The sequence below is a fragment of the Oncorhynchus masou genome, chromosome 16 (genome assembly GCF_036934945.1).
Source record: "Oncorhynchus masou masou isolate Uvic2021 chromosome 16, UVic_Omas_1.1, whole genome shotgun sequence".
NCBI classification, from domain to species: Eukaryota; Metazoa; Chordata; class Actinopteri; order Salmoniformes; family Salmonidae; genus Oncorhynchus; species Oncorhynchus masou.
The window spans coordinates 35,491,766-35,506,656 of NC_088227.1; the positions used below are offsets into that span (position 1 = coordinate 35,491,766).

The 14,891-nt window shown below is 42.3% G+C and overlaps 1 protein-coding gene across 2 annotated transcripts in view; it reads left to right on the forward strand.

The window, feature by feature from the left end:
- The window catches only part of LOC135557906 (sodium/potassium/calcium exchanger 4-like), a 47,173-nt gene that overhangs the window by 11,028 nt on the left and 21,254 nt on the right, over positions 1–14,891 (forward strand). For both annotated transcript variants that reach the window (XM_064991600.1, XM_064991599.1), the window contains exons 3-6: positions 8,101–8,177; positions 10,561–10,635; positions 10,964–11,048; positions 11,480–11,583. In XM_064991600.1, coding sequence (XP_064847672.1) covers positions 8,101–8,177; positions 10,561–10,635; positions 10,964–11,048; positions 11,480–11,583 — 341 coding nt within the window. The remainder of the gene's footprint in view (positions 1–8,100; positions 8,178–10,560; positions 10,636–10,963; positions 11,049–11,479; positions 11,584–14,891) is intronic.

Sequence of the window (14,891 nt, forward strand, 5' to 3'; positions counted from 1 at the left end):
TGGCCACGTGTACTACACTGACGTATGATGTCTGAAGGGACTCGTGTGTCGTCAATCTACTGGAGCAGAAGGTGTGTGTGTGTGTGTGTGTCAATGACATTTCTGTGTGTCTCTGTATGTGCACATCAAGTGTGTGTGTGTGCGCGCGGCTGTTGTGGAGTGGGTTTACCCAGCCATGTGACGGGGAGGCACAGCTTGGACTGGTACGTCAACCGCCACATGCCAACAGTGGGATTTGCAGTGTTGACATGGTTTCGAGGTGCCACGGCAACATGCTCAGATGTTCAGCCTGACCCTGACCAGCTCCCCAGAGTAGACGGTATGATGTGGGCCTCCATTGATGATGTCACAATTCTTGTGTACCTAAGACATCATTGGCAGGCGTAACGAATGACAATCTGGTCATGCAAATGAGTAATTATCTACAAATAATGAATTACGATTCGTTACTTGCAACTTTCATCATTTACATTTTCCAGTTGAATATTATGTTTTGCATTACGTATTTCAGAAAATAGTCAACACCCTCTTGACCAATCAGAATGTAATATTCTGTCATGCTATGGTATGAATTTTAGTAATGGCATTTCTTGTGGGGAACCTTAATTGATCTGGTTTAGTCCTTGGCAGAATGGTATCAGAACTGGCTAGTGTGATGAGTGGTCGGTCTATCCTGATATGGGTACAGGACAACAGATAGACGAAGCCCTGTTTTGTAAGGCCTCAGCATACATCTATCAGTCACATTACAGACTAAATGCATTAAATTACTGCATAGTTAATGTGTTCTGTTTGATTATGGCTGATAAGTGAATGGACATTTTGAAAGGTGCAACGAGGGCTTCTGCTGTGACAGTATTAACGCCACACCGGTGGTCATGAAGGCAGTCAAATTCCACGTGACCGTTTAGTTACGGTAATTAGGCTTCTTCAAGCTCTGCTGCTGATGGTCATTAGTAGCCTACCAAACTTGCTAACTGCCTGGTACTCAACACTATTGTCCCTCTAATCACTCTGACATCAATGCAAATGTACTTGAACATTTAATCAAACACTTAATGAAAGCCCATGAGCTCATGTTGCGCAACATTGTCTGTAGGCTATGCAATTGTAGGAGAACAGAGTGATGGCCTCTATTTAAAAGAAATCAGGATCCCATCTGCTTTCTATAGGCTTACTATTTATTTCTCAACTTTCCTAATATTTAGCACATTGCTTCTCTTTACAACAGGAGTACAGCCTACCTGGCTGGCATGAACATAAACCTCGGGGAAAAGCCTCCTTCATTCACTATTTAAGTGCATAGATTACGTGGATTTTTTTCGCCTGCCCCTTTTTCGATACAGGTGCATGATAATGGTCCATTCTAAATCAAAACTAATTTCACGTATCTTATTTGATAAATTCAGCAAAAAAAAGAAACATCCCTTTTCAGGACCCTGTCTTTCAAGGACAATTTGTAAAAATACAAAAACAACTTCACAGATCTTCACTGTAAATAGGTTTAAACATTGTTTCCCATGCCTGTTCAATGAACCATAAACAAATAATGAACATGCACCTGTAGAACGGTCGTTAAGACGCTTACAGAGGGTAGGTAATTAAGGTCACAGTTATGAAAACTTAGGACACTAAAGAGGCTTTTCTACTGACTGAAAAACACCAAAAGAAAGATGCCCAGGGTCCCTGCTCATCTGTGTGAACGTGCCTTAGGCATGCTGCAAGGAGGCATGAGGACTGAAGATGTGGCCAGGGCAATAAATTACAATGTCCATACTGAGAGACGCCTAAGACAGCGCTACAGGGAGACAGGAATGACAGCTGATTGTCCTCGCAGTGGCAGACCAAGTGTAACAACACATGCACAGGATCCGAACATCACACCTGCGGGTACAGGCTGGCAATATTTGCCCGAGCTACACCAGGAAACACACAATCCCTCCATCAGTGCTCAGACTGTCTGCAATAGGCTGAGAAGGGATGGACTGCGGGCTTGTAGGCCTGTTGGAAGGCAGGTTCTCACCAGACCTCACCGGCAACATCGCCTATGAGCACAAACCCACTGTCACTGGACCAGACAGGACTGGCAAAAGTGCTCTTCACTGACGAGTTGCAGTTTTGTCTCACAAGGGGTGATGGTCGGATTCATGTTTATCATCGAAGGAACGAGCTTAACCCAGAGGCCTGTACTCTGGAGCGGGGTTGATTTTGCAGGTGGAGGTTCCGTCATGGTTTGAGGCGGTGTGTCACAGCATCATCGGACTGAGCTTGTTGTCATTGCAGGCAATCTTAACGCTGAGGCCTACGGGCCATGAATAGCAAATGTGTTCAAACTTGTAATGTTCACAAGAACTTAAATTGATAGATCTTTTTAACACAACATTAGGTGATAATATATGTATTATTATGGATTTATAATCAGCTAAAACGGGGCGGTCATTTTGGACCAAGTACACAATTAATCAACATGAAATGAACACAACAGGAGGGTTAAATCAAAGGTCTGATGGGTGACAATATTAGCCAATCACTTGTGAATTATATATTTTCACTGACTTTCTAAAGTCTTAGTCACACATCAAAACATATAGGCCTACATGAGTTAAGGTTTGTATCACAACGAAAGTGGCCAAATAACTTCTTAAAATTAAGCACATTCATCTACGTACTTTACAAAGAGTGTACAGCCCAACATAAGCAGCATGTTTCAATTTTGGGGAAGAAAATTTTCGCCATAAAAATGCACTTTTTGTAGTAAAAGCATTACATGCATAATTGCATTTAAGGTCACTTTTGATAATGGTGTTTTCCCGGTAATGGAATATTTGCTTATAGCGTACTGCCATGTGCTCATTGCTGTGCTTATGTGAATAAATAGCCTATTAATTAATTTGGGATCTATCGTATCCCACAACTGTCCCAGACTATGTTCGGAATATTTATTTCTCACAAAAAAATAGGTCAACTTTTGTACTCTGGGGGACCTGCAATTATGCACCTCGGAATTGGATAATAATGCACGCAGTTGTATCCCCGATGTATCGGTATTCGCTTGAAGCCTGATGGAGAGCCATGTGAAGTGCTTCCGAGCGCGCAGCACCCCGGGTCAAGGGCACAATGGCCACTGGTCGTAAAAGTAATGGATTTTTTTAGGGTGCGTTACGGCCACACAAAGGGGATGCCGCCGGGAAATTCAAGGCATTTTCTTGTCAAATTGTGAATGAAATACTTAAAAAAAAAAAATCATTAGTCGCTTCATGCTGACTTACAATGTATTAAAAATCAAAACATATAGCCCAACGTTTGTAGAACTAAAGTTACATTAACTCATTTAAGCATCTAGGAGTACCTATTTCTATGTTAAGTCCTCAACACAGAATAGCCGCATATGCGCGCTCCCGCAAATCCTTTAGAGAAAATATCCTCTCTATTCAATTCAGCTTTGTTCAATTGTATTCTTAATACTATAAAATAATGCCACGGAATTTTAAGCAAATGTTGTCTGCTAAATGAAGTAGTGTATCCCACAGCCATTTGGCACAGCCAGATCAGGACCTAACATGAGGACAACTCAGAGGATGCTGTTCTGAAATGGACTACATTTTCATCATGTTGCTTTAGACCTGTCTAAAATAATGGATTTATTATGACGGTGTAGACTATTACATGGATTTATTAGACTTTTTAAAATGTAGATGTTCCAAAGGTCTGAATCAGTGGCTGTGTGGAAGCCAGAAGATGCTAAATTAGTTTGTTAATTAACGGTCAATTACCGTGAGACCGACAGTCATTTGCATGACAATCATGCAATTTTGTGACCGCCACAGTCCTCGGTGCATCCGGATAAGAACACGAAATGCATGCATTAAATTTGGCAGAGATGGCAGCCCATTTCCATGTACTACACACACACACACACCGCCTATTCAGTCATGTTGATGTACCAATACATATGGAGATATGTTTGTCAAGTCCAAGCTTAACAAATGTATTTAGTGTGTGACAGACGTGGCGAGGAGAGCACTAGAGCTACTTATGATCACAGGCCTAATGTCCAGACAGTTGTGGCCTATAGGATCTGGTATGTGGCAGGAGATGATTGGATAAGAATCTCATTGACCAACCAGTGGTTCGCACTAGCAGGGCAGAGGCTTGTGCTGGTAAACCCTCCAACAGAGCTCTGGACTTAGATTACTCCTGGGGCTGGGGGTGTGTGGGTGTGTGGGTGGGTGTGGAGGAGACGGATAAACAAAAGTGTTGCCAGCATTTTCTTGCATAAGCAGCCGCCACTCGTCAGGTGTCCAAACAGAAAAGCCAGCGATTTTTTTTATGAATAGACGTTTCTCTCTGCCTTCCCAGTTAGACTTCCCAATGAAACAATCCCAAACAAATTCAACAACAATGTGACAATGGAGGTTATTCTGCTGTTGTCCTTTTCACAAGGTCCATTGAGCACACTATGTATTTACGTGGTACAAAATATAGCTTGTTAATGCCACACATTAGTGCTGGTTTACACTAACTGCCGTTGTGGAAAACAATATCGATAGAATGTACATTTTGTAGACTGACTAAAATACTACTTGGGCATTTAAAAGGTCATCGGTGGAAATAAAATAATTTAATGTTGTATTTTGGCTGAGTCAGATGGTTCAGCTCAAGTGACGTAAAGCTGCGATGACAGCATTCACTGCTACTATCGTTGGCACAGAACCTAATATGATAGAAGTTAACATATTATTTAAGGGCACCAAACTATTTTAACCTTGCATGTGTGCAATATGTCACTCAGACTTTCTTAGCCTACTACTTTGTACGTTGTTTTGTCATAACTAAAGGTATTCTAGTTGAAATTGATTCACATTGGCATGCTTTTAGTGTGACTTTGTGGATTCGGGTCCTGTACACTGATGTGCAACACATTTGGCACAAGAGATGTGATTCATAACAGAGAGTTTTTCTAAATGATGATAAATGCCGACTATGTGGAAACTCTCCGTTGGATCACAACCATTGTGTCGTGCATCAGTTGTACAACTTGAGTGTCTATACCGGGCCAAGGTGTATCACTGCATGTGATTTTGAAGTTGCAGTGCATTAATGTATGGTGTGCCACTTGACATTCATATCAAAGTGGTGCTGTGTCCATTTTTACACATTTAGCTGGTACACAGATATACCTCTCTTATGCATGGGTAGGAAGGGTGGTTTGTCATGTCTTCAATTTGTGCTTACCATGTTCAGGAATGTTGATTTAAAAAAAAAAAAATACAAATTATCCACCAAGAACATTATTTCAAAGTTGACTGGGGTTGAAACGAAATGATACATAGCCTACTCCAAAGAGATATCCCCCCCCAAAAGGGTTCCACACACTGACCAGCTGCAACAACCTGCTGAACACAGCAGGGGCTTGTCAGTGCAACTGCCATCACCTCTGGATCCCACTTGTGTTCCGACTTTTTTTTAAAGGGTGAATCTGCATTTTGAAAAAAAAATCTGCAACCCCACCACTGATTTGGTGAACAGCTGAGGGATGGATTAATGTAACTCCTCTCAAACCCATGGACTGAGCTATGGAGGCAAGGACTGACCACCCATTAAATCAAAATGATACTTTTAACCATGTTAGTGTTTATTTACAATTACGTTTTATAAACAAAAGTAAAACAAGTTTTATTATTCAACAATCAAAGCGTATATATTAATTTTAAACGTCTAAAAATGGACGTAGAAACCGCAGGCTGCCAATGTTTAAACATCAACACTGTTGGAGAAACTATATCGATGCATGATGACGTTCTTCCAATTAATAGCGAGACATTTGGCAGAAAGAGAGCATATACATAACCTTGGCCTATGTGAGGGTGTTAATCTAGCTAGTCTATATGATGCTATTCTTGGGCCAGGTTTGAGACGCGTCATTTAATCAAGCAGCACGCTCACGCCTACGGGCTGATCCCCTTTCTGTCTGCTGTCGCAGTAGCCTAGCGAACTCCCCGCCTATCCCCGTGTGGCAAAGGGCTGTTGAAGCATGTTCGTGTCCGGACTGACCTCCGCAGGGAAGGACACGGGCAAACACTGCGCAAACGGTGTCAGGTTCACTGTTTACAACGCGGTGAGCGAGAGGCGACCCCTCCGTCCGCCCAACTGTGCGCTAGCTCCCGGTCGCGTCCTCTAAGTACTTTTTTTGCTATCGTACCTATTTATACCACGCGCACAGCCAGATCTGATTGCATCGTGGCACCAAGGGATTGTGCCATTAACTGCAAAGAGGGAGAGATGGTGATGGCTGGTAGAGCCATTCAATTATTGATTGACTCACAGAACACCCCAGTCGGTATTGGAAGACGTAACGGGCAAACGTGGACTGTACAGAGAGCGGGTTAAAGCCACTCTCGGGGAAACGTATGTTATTTACTTGGATGTCAGCTCTATTTGATTCCTCTAAGCTTTGTAGTCGTCATTGCCAAATGAGTCAAGTTAATGATGCCTATGGTATTTCCCGAATTGGGCTGTTATTGTTGTGTTACATTATGCCACTCGAGTACAAAGCCTCCTCGTGCGCAGCTGTCGTTTTAATTTATTGCACCTGTGATCTCCAGAACAGTAGTCTACACGAAGCTTTTGCCACAATGACTGTCTTCATAAATACAATAGGCAAAATCTAGTCAATGGTGTAATATTTTTCCGCACTGAATTTCACATATTGCCTTTGTTGACTATCTGTTGTGACATGCAGCATCCGACCTTGGGAGGACTCAGACATTTCTCTATGGGGACTTTGTCACGTGGCAAAGTACCGACACTGCGCTAATATAAACAATTCATGCTGCTAGCGGAGATTAAGCACCATGGACAGCGACCAACGGGAATCGCCAATCTGACATTTAAAACGCTCTCTTTCCTCGTCCCTACCTGCATGTCTACTGGGGAAGGGATGTCATAGGCCACTGTAATATCATATGATATCCCTTGGAAGAGTTGGGCCAAAGTAATGTTGCCAAGGAGGATTTAGAACCTGGGTTAGTGAATCAGTCATGAGCGCCATCTAATGTATATAGACGGTGTATTGCACTAGGTGTGTGTGACAGGTGCACTGGTATAGGGTCTCAGGTGATCATTGCCATTTCATGAGTCTATATGCCGCAGAAGATCAAATGTAGGTTATTGGTGCGTACTTAGTATGAAACTGTGCTTAGTACTTCTGCTGGCTTTTGAACCGTGATGCATGATTGTTGGCATGACTTGTATCAAGGCATGTGCAAATGTAGATCAACACTCCTGCATGTAGCCCATGGGGGCTTTTGGACCATCTAGGATCGTTTTAACTTCATGGTCTGGTATCCTGATTGCCTGTGACATTGTTCTACACGATGGAAGTAATGGGAAGAGAAGGTACATGCAGGTGGGAGTATATCTGCCTTCTGGTGGATACAACATTATTCCTAGTCCAGACACTAGCTGGGTCCCATGGAGGGCCAGTCTGTTGCTCACTGCTGTGACCAGATGCTCAGCAGGGTGACCATGTTTTTGGCCAGTACAGGGATCAGTAGAGTCAGGGGTCAACCTGTGTTCTGGCCAGGTTTAGAGGTGGTGAATGAGCCTTGTGTCTGTGTCGCCACCTAGCTTCCTTGGCCTCTATCAGGTCCGTGTTCAGAAGGGCACACTGTAAAGAAAGCTCTTTGAAATGTTTGCAATGGAAAACAAGGGTTTCATATTAGACAAGTTCAGGTAGTATATATGGTTCTAAACTGTTTCCCCCTACTGAACACACAAACCAGTTCATGCCCTGTGAGAATTACCTCATTGTCATTATTTTAGGTGATGAGGATGGGTCCATTGGTGACACAATGCAAACAGAAAGGAAGTCGTGTTTCGAAGTTGACATGTATTTTGTACACACATTGTGTCTTGACAACCTTCTGTCAATCACGTCACCACAGAAATGAAGTACTGTGTTTCGGAGTTGACCGGAACATTTTCAAAGTCTTTACAAACCTCTCGGTCAGTGCTGCCACCACGTCACAAGGTGACCTCGTCCTTGGAGTTTGGACATCAGGCACATTACTGACATGCGGTGATGTTTTCTCTCCTCAGCGATCAAGGAGTTCCCTGAAGACCTTTTCACCAACAACGAGCGCAAGAGTGGGGCCGTCCTGCTGCACATAGTGGCGGTAAGGCAGCTCTTTGAATGCATCTATTACTAATTATGATGCTTTCATCACTGGTCCAGTACAAAATCAACCTCTTGTCCCTAGCCCCAGTCGGTAGACTTCTTGATTGCCCCCTGGTATGAAAGGTGTAAGTAATATGGGAATGCCTCCACCTAGACCTTGGTCTTAGAATGATGGCTGGATTTTTCACCACACATATTTGCTGGGGCACTGATGGCTTATTTCAATATCTTCACATTAATTATGTTTTATATCTTGTATTTTGTTATCCTGAAAATTGAAAATATTTAAGGGGTCAAGTGAGCTCCTCGGTTTCAGTGGGTAAGAAACGTCTGGTACCCCCCCAGTATTATCAAGAGGTGTCTGGGGGTAGGGTGTCAACTCACACTGCCCAGAGTGGGTGAAAAATGCACTTTGGTGATGACATTTCACGTATGTTCTAAACTTCATTTTACCAAGACATATGATCATGTTGTGAATCGTTCAGGGGGTCTGTCTTTCATATTATTAACGTAATATCTAATAATGTCTAATAATGTCTAGTAATGTCTAAAAGTTTCGTACGTGGTTTCGTAACCTAATACATCCCATAATACGCACTGAGCTCTGTTGACCGAGCGGTGTGCTTTCTCGCAGCGATTTGAGGTTTTTACGTGTGGTGGTCGCAAAAAGCCAAATTGACATGACACAAACTGAATTAAATGTAAAAGGCTTTGCAAATACAAAACTTGTGGTACGCTCAGTGCTCTGACATTTCACAGTGATACTGTCTTTGTTTTTGAGAGATCTTTGAAAAAGAACAGGAATTTTGCATTAATATGTAAAAGCGTACACTAAAATCTGAAAATACTACATGTCATGTCTATCTTAGCTGTATTGTTTTATATGCTCTGGAGGCGATGATATTTGACATTTTTTTTTTTTTTTTTTTGGTCTGGCCTCCACTGATTTAGTCACTATTATTACTAATTTTTTTTTTTTTACCCATTGGTCAAAATATGTGTTTTTAATTGGACACCCTATTAAGGGTTGAATGGACTGGCATACCTTGTCTCCATTCTCCACCACACCAGCTTGATCTCACACTAATTTGACCCAAAGCAGGGGCTCCTGCCCCCTTCTGTAGCCTCACTAACAGCAAACCTTGTCCTGCTGGGTTCTGTCCCGCTGGGTTCAGCCCTGGTCTAGGGGTTATGTCCCGCTGGGTTCAGCCCTGGTCTAGGGGTTCTGTCCCGCTGGGTTCAGCCCTGGTCTAGGGGTTCTGTCCCGCTGGGTTCAGCCCTGGTCTAGGGGTTCTGTCCCGCTGGGTTCAGCCCTGGTCTAGGGGTTCTGTCCCGCTGGGTTCAGCCCTGGTCTAGGGGTTCTGTCCCGCTGGGTTCAGCCCTGGTCTAGGGGTTCTGTCCCGCTGGGTTCAGCCCTGGTCTAGGGGTTCTGTCCCGCTGGGTTCAGCCCTGGTCTAGGGGTTCTGTCCCGCTGGGTTCAGCCCTGGTCTAGGGGTTCTGTCCCGCTGGGTTCAGCCCTGGTCTAGGAACCTTTCCTCAATTTTACAGGTCTTCATTGTAAATATGAATGTGTTCTTAATTGACTTAGCTGTATAAATAAAATACATCTCACATGTAATATGTGTCAAGTTAAGAAGAATCTTGATTCATTTAATGTAATGCTATGAGGGTGAGATGAGAGGACGAATGGTAAATTGGAGCGAATTATTCGCTGGTCCTACAGTGCCCCCTGTGGCTGGGCTGGAGCACAGCACCCTCTGGACCCAGTGTCAGTCTTGATCTATAATTTATATATCTATCACGTCAGCTGTACTGAAATAGAATAGTTTTTTTTTTTTATCTCACTCCCACAATGCTAAGGAACAATTGCCTGCTCACATCTTTGTGCTGTCTTGCCAACTGCTATGGTTATTTGGCATGAAAATAATCACAATAGTTGGCTATACAGCACGAATAGATCTGGGACCAGGCTAGGCGGATATTATGCAGTATGCACTGCAGTTAATGTCTAAGCAATATACAAACAATTTTCAACGTGATTGTATCATTCCCAGATCAGATGGCTATCATTCTACTAGGTGGTAGTAGTAGTTCCATCTTCAGATATGTTAGGTAGAATGTTCCCCACATTTATTACCTTAGGTATGTAATCCTAGATGTTTCTAATCCTCTCAGATCTACGTCATACCTAGCAGCTATGTGTTAGGGCTCCATTTTGGGATTGGTCGATAGTGCTCTCTTGGTCCTTCCTTCCTTCCTTCCTTCCTTCCTTCCTTCCTTGATCTGCCAAGTTTCCTATCAGTTAAGCCAATTTCTGTTGAGTTAATGTTTGACGCGTATGCTCGCACACACACCATGACTTCTCTCCCGTCTCTCCACAGGCCCTCTATATGTTCCTGGCCCTGGCTATAATCTGTGATGACTACTTTGTGACATCGCTGGAGAAGATCTGTGAGGTGAGGGACAGTTTCCCCCCACCCTTGTTAGGAACACAATCTGGTGAAAGTGGTCAGAGATATTAGGCCTTATGTTCTTAACACAGGTAAGTTTTCTGCTAACATAGTAGCTAGGTTGGCACTTCTCGAGTAATACTTTCACTAATCAATATTCTTTGAGAACTGAATCAAATATTCCTAATGAAGTACTTCTCTATTCTATGATTGACTTGCGTGTGAAGATACATGAAGTGCCACATTTTAAATGCAAATCTTTTTGGAAGCTCACCTTGAGTAAGCACTCTGGTCTCCTCTCTGGTCTCCTCTCTCGTCTCTTTCTGTCTGTCAGAAACTAGACCTAAGTGAGGATGTTGCCGGAGCCACTTTTATGGCAGCTGGGAGTTCTGCTCCAGAGCTGTTTGCCTCTGTCATTGGTAAGATATGACACACACACACCAACACATCTCTGATACCCAGAAGTAAAATCTTGTGTATTTGCGTCAGATGCTGGATTATGTTTTGTGGAGAGATGTATGGGATAAAATACTAACCATACTAGAGAACTTTCAGACAAAGCATGAACCAAATGTCCCCTCCCCATTCTGAAATGTGAAAGATGTCAACTCCTGGGAAACTGTGACTTGTCCAAATGATCAGTGTTTAAAGAAAATCTGCGTACTGGAAAAAAGTGACTTAATCATCACATCCCACAGTCTTCTGACAGACACTACGTGTGTCTGTTCACCAGATTTAACACACACACACACACACACCAATATATCCAAATATAAAAAATACCCACACACACTCTCCCAGATGGCTGTTGTCAGGGCTGATTGTGGATGGCTCGCTCCCCTCTGTGCAGGTGTCTTCATCACCCACGGTGACGTGGGGGTTGGGACAATCGTTGGCTCAGCTGTCTTTAATATCCTGTGCATCATCGGTGTGTGCGGAATCTTCGCAGGACAGGTGTGTTTGTTTCTTTGTACGTATCCATGTGTGCGTTCAGGTCTCATTTAGTGCAGCATGTGCGTTTGGATCACTTATGGGCTGAGAAGTAAATGGGAAGATTGAGTTCCCCTAAGGGGAACCATGTCCAGATGACTGTCTTGGAAAGCATATTTCTGGGCCCGTGTTCAGAAAGAGCAGGAGTGCTGATCTAGGATCAGTTTAGCCTCTTTTAGATGATAATGAATAGGATTACAGAGCCTTCAGAAAGTATTCAGACCCATTAAAACAAAATCAGCAATCTGCACACAATACTCCATAATGACAAAGTGAAAACAGATTTCTTTTGACATTTTTATAAATGTATTAAAAATAAACATACCTTATTTATGTACAGTTGAAGTCGGAAGTCTACATATACCTTAGCCAAGTACATTTAAACTCAGTTTTTCACAATTCCTGACATTTAATCATAGTAAAAATTCCCTGTGATTAGTTAGGATCATCACTTTATTTTAACAATGTAAAATGTCAGAATAATAGTAGAGAATGATTTAGTTCACCTTTCATCACATTCCCAGTGGGTCAGAAGTTTACATACACTCAATTAGTATTTGGTAGCATTGCCTTTAAATTGTTTAACTTGGGTTAAATGTTTTGAGTAGCCTTCCATTCCTCCTGACAGAGCTGGTGTAACTGTCAGGTTTGAAGTCCTCCTTGCTCACACACGCTTTTTCAGTTCTGACCACACATTTTCTATAGGATTGAGGTCAGGGCTTTGTGATGGCCACTCCAATACCTTGACTTTGTTGTCCTTAAGCCATTTTGCCACACCTTTGGAAGTATGCTTGGGGTCATTGTCCATTTGGAAGATCCATTTGCGATCAAGCTTTAACTTCCTGACTGATGTCTTGAGATGTTGCTTCAATATATCCACAATTTTCCTGCCTCAATGCCAGTCTCTCCTGCAGCAAAGCAACATGATGCTGCCACCCCCGTGCTTCACAGTTCGGATTGTATTCTTCGGCTTGCAAGCCTCCCCCTTTTCCTTCAAACATAACGATGGTCATTATGGCCAAACAGTTTGATTTTTGTCCCCATGTGCAGTTGCAAACTGTAGTAGAGGTTGACCGACTATGATTTTAACGCCGATACCGATTTATTGGAAGACCAAAAAAAGCCAATGCCGATTTAACTAAATAAAAATGTTTTTTTTATTTTATATATATTTTATTTATTTGTAATAATGACAATTACAACAATACTGAACGAACACTTATTTTAACTTAATATAATACATCAATAAAATCAATTTAGCCTCAAGTAAATAATGAAACATGTTCAATTTGGTTTAAATGATGCAAAAACAAAGTGTTGGAGAAGAAAGTAAAAGTGCAATATGTGCCATGTATAAAAGCTAACGCATAAGTTCCTTGCTCAGAACATGAGAACATATGAAAGCTGGTGGTTCCTTAACATGAGTCTTCAATATTCCAAGATAAGAAGTTTTAGGTTGAAGTTATTATAGGACTATTTCTCTCTATACCATTTGTATTTCATTAACCTTTGACTATTGGATGTTCTTATTGGCACTTTAGTATTGCCAGTGTAACAGTATAGCTTCCGTCCCTCTCCTCGCTCCTACCTGGGCTCAAACCAGGAACACAACGACAACAGCCACCCTCGAAGCAGCCTTACCCATCGCTCCACAAAAGCCGCGGCCCTTGCAGAGCAAGGGGAACAACCACTCCAAGTCTCAGAGCGAGTGACGTTTGAAACGCTATTAGCGTGCACCCCGCTAACTAGCTAGCCATTTCATATCGGTTGCACCAGCTTATCTCGGGAGGTGATAGGCTTGAAGTCATAAACCGCAGAGCTGCTGGCAAAATGCACGAAAGTGCTGTTTGAATGAATGCTTACTAGCCTGCTGGTGCCTACCATCGCTCAGTTAGACTGCTCTATCAAATCATAGACTTAGTTATAACATGATAACACGCAGAAATACGAGCCTTAGGTCATTAATATGGTCGAATCTGGAAACTATCATCTCAAACAAGACATTTATTCTTTCAATGTAATACGGAACAGTTCCGTATTTTATCTAACGGGTGGCATCCATAAGTCTAAATATTCCTGTTACATTGCACAACCTTCAATGTTATGTCATAATTACGTAAAATCCTGTCAAATTAGGCGGCCCAAACTGTTGCATATACACTGACTCTGCGTGCAATGAACGCAAGAGAAGTGACACAATTTCACCTGGTTAATATTGCCTGCTGACTTGGATTTCTTTTAGCTAAATATGCAGGTTTAAATATGTATATTTCTTCTGTGTATTGACTTTAAGAAAGGCATTGATGTTTATGGTTAGGTACAGTCGTGACATTGGAGCAACGATACGCACCGCATCCATTATATGCAACGCAGGACACGCTAGATAAACTAGTAGTATCATCAACCATGTGTAGTTAACTAGTGATTATGATTGATTTGATTTTTTTTTTTAATAAGAACTTTAATGCTAGCTAGCAACTTGCCTTGGCTTCTTACTGAATTTGCGTAACAGGCAGTCTCCTTGTGGAGTGCAATGAGAGGCAGGTGGTTAGAGCGTTGGACTAGTTAGATGTAAGGTAGATGTAATCCCCCGAGCTGACAAGGTAAAAATCTGTCATACTGCCCCTGAACAGGCAGTTGACCCACTGTTCCCCGGTTGGCTGTCATTGAAAATAAGAATGTGTTCTTAACTGACTTGCCTAGTTAAATAAAGATTAAATAAAGGTGTAAAAAAAAAAAATTGGGCCAAATCGGTGTCCAAAAATACCAATTTCCGATTGTTATGAAAACTTGAAATCGGCCCTAATTAATCGGCCATTCCGATTAATCGGTCGACCTCTAAACTGTAGTCTGGCTTTTTATGGTGGTTTTGGTGCAGTGGCTTCTTCCTTGCTGAGCAGCCTTTCAGGATATGTCGATTATAGGACTCGTTTACTGTGGATATAGATACTTGTACCTGTTTCCTCCAGCATCTTCACAAGGTCATTTTGTTGTTCTGGGATTGATTTCAACTTTTCGCACCAAAGTACGTTCATCTCAAGTAGAGAGAATGTGTCTCCTTCCTGAGCGGTATGACAGCTGCGTGGTCCCATGGTGTTTATATTTGCATACTATTGTTTGTACAGATGAATGTGGTACCTTCAAGCGTTTGGAAATTGCTCCCAAGGATGAACCAGACTTGTGGAGGTCTACAATTCTTTTCTGAGGTCTTGGCTGATAAAAAAAAAACAAAAAAACTAATTTCAAGCAAAAAGGCACTGATTTGAAGGTAG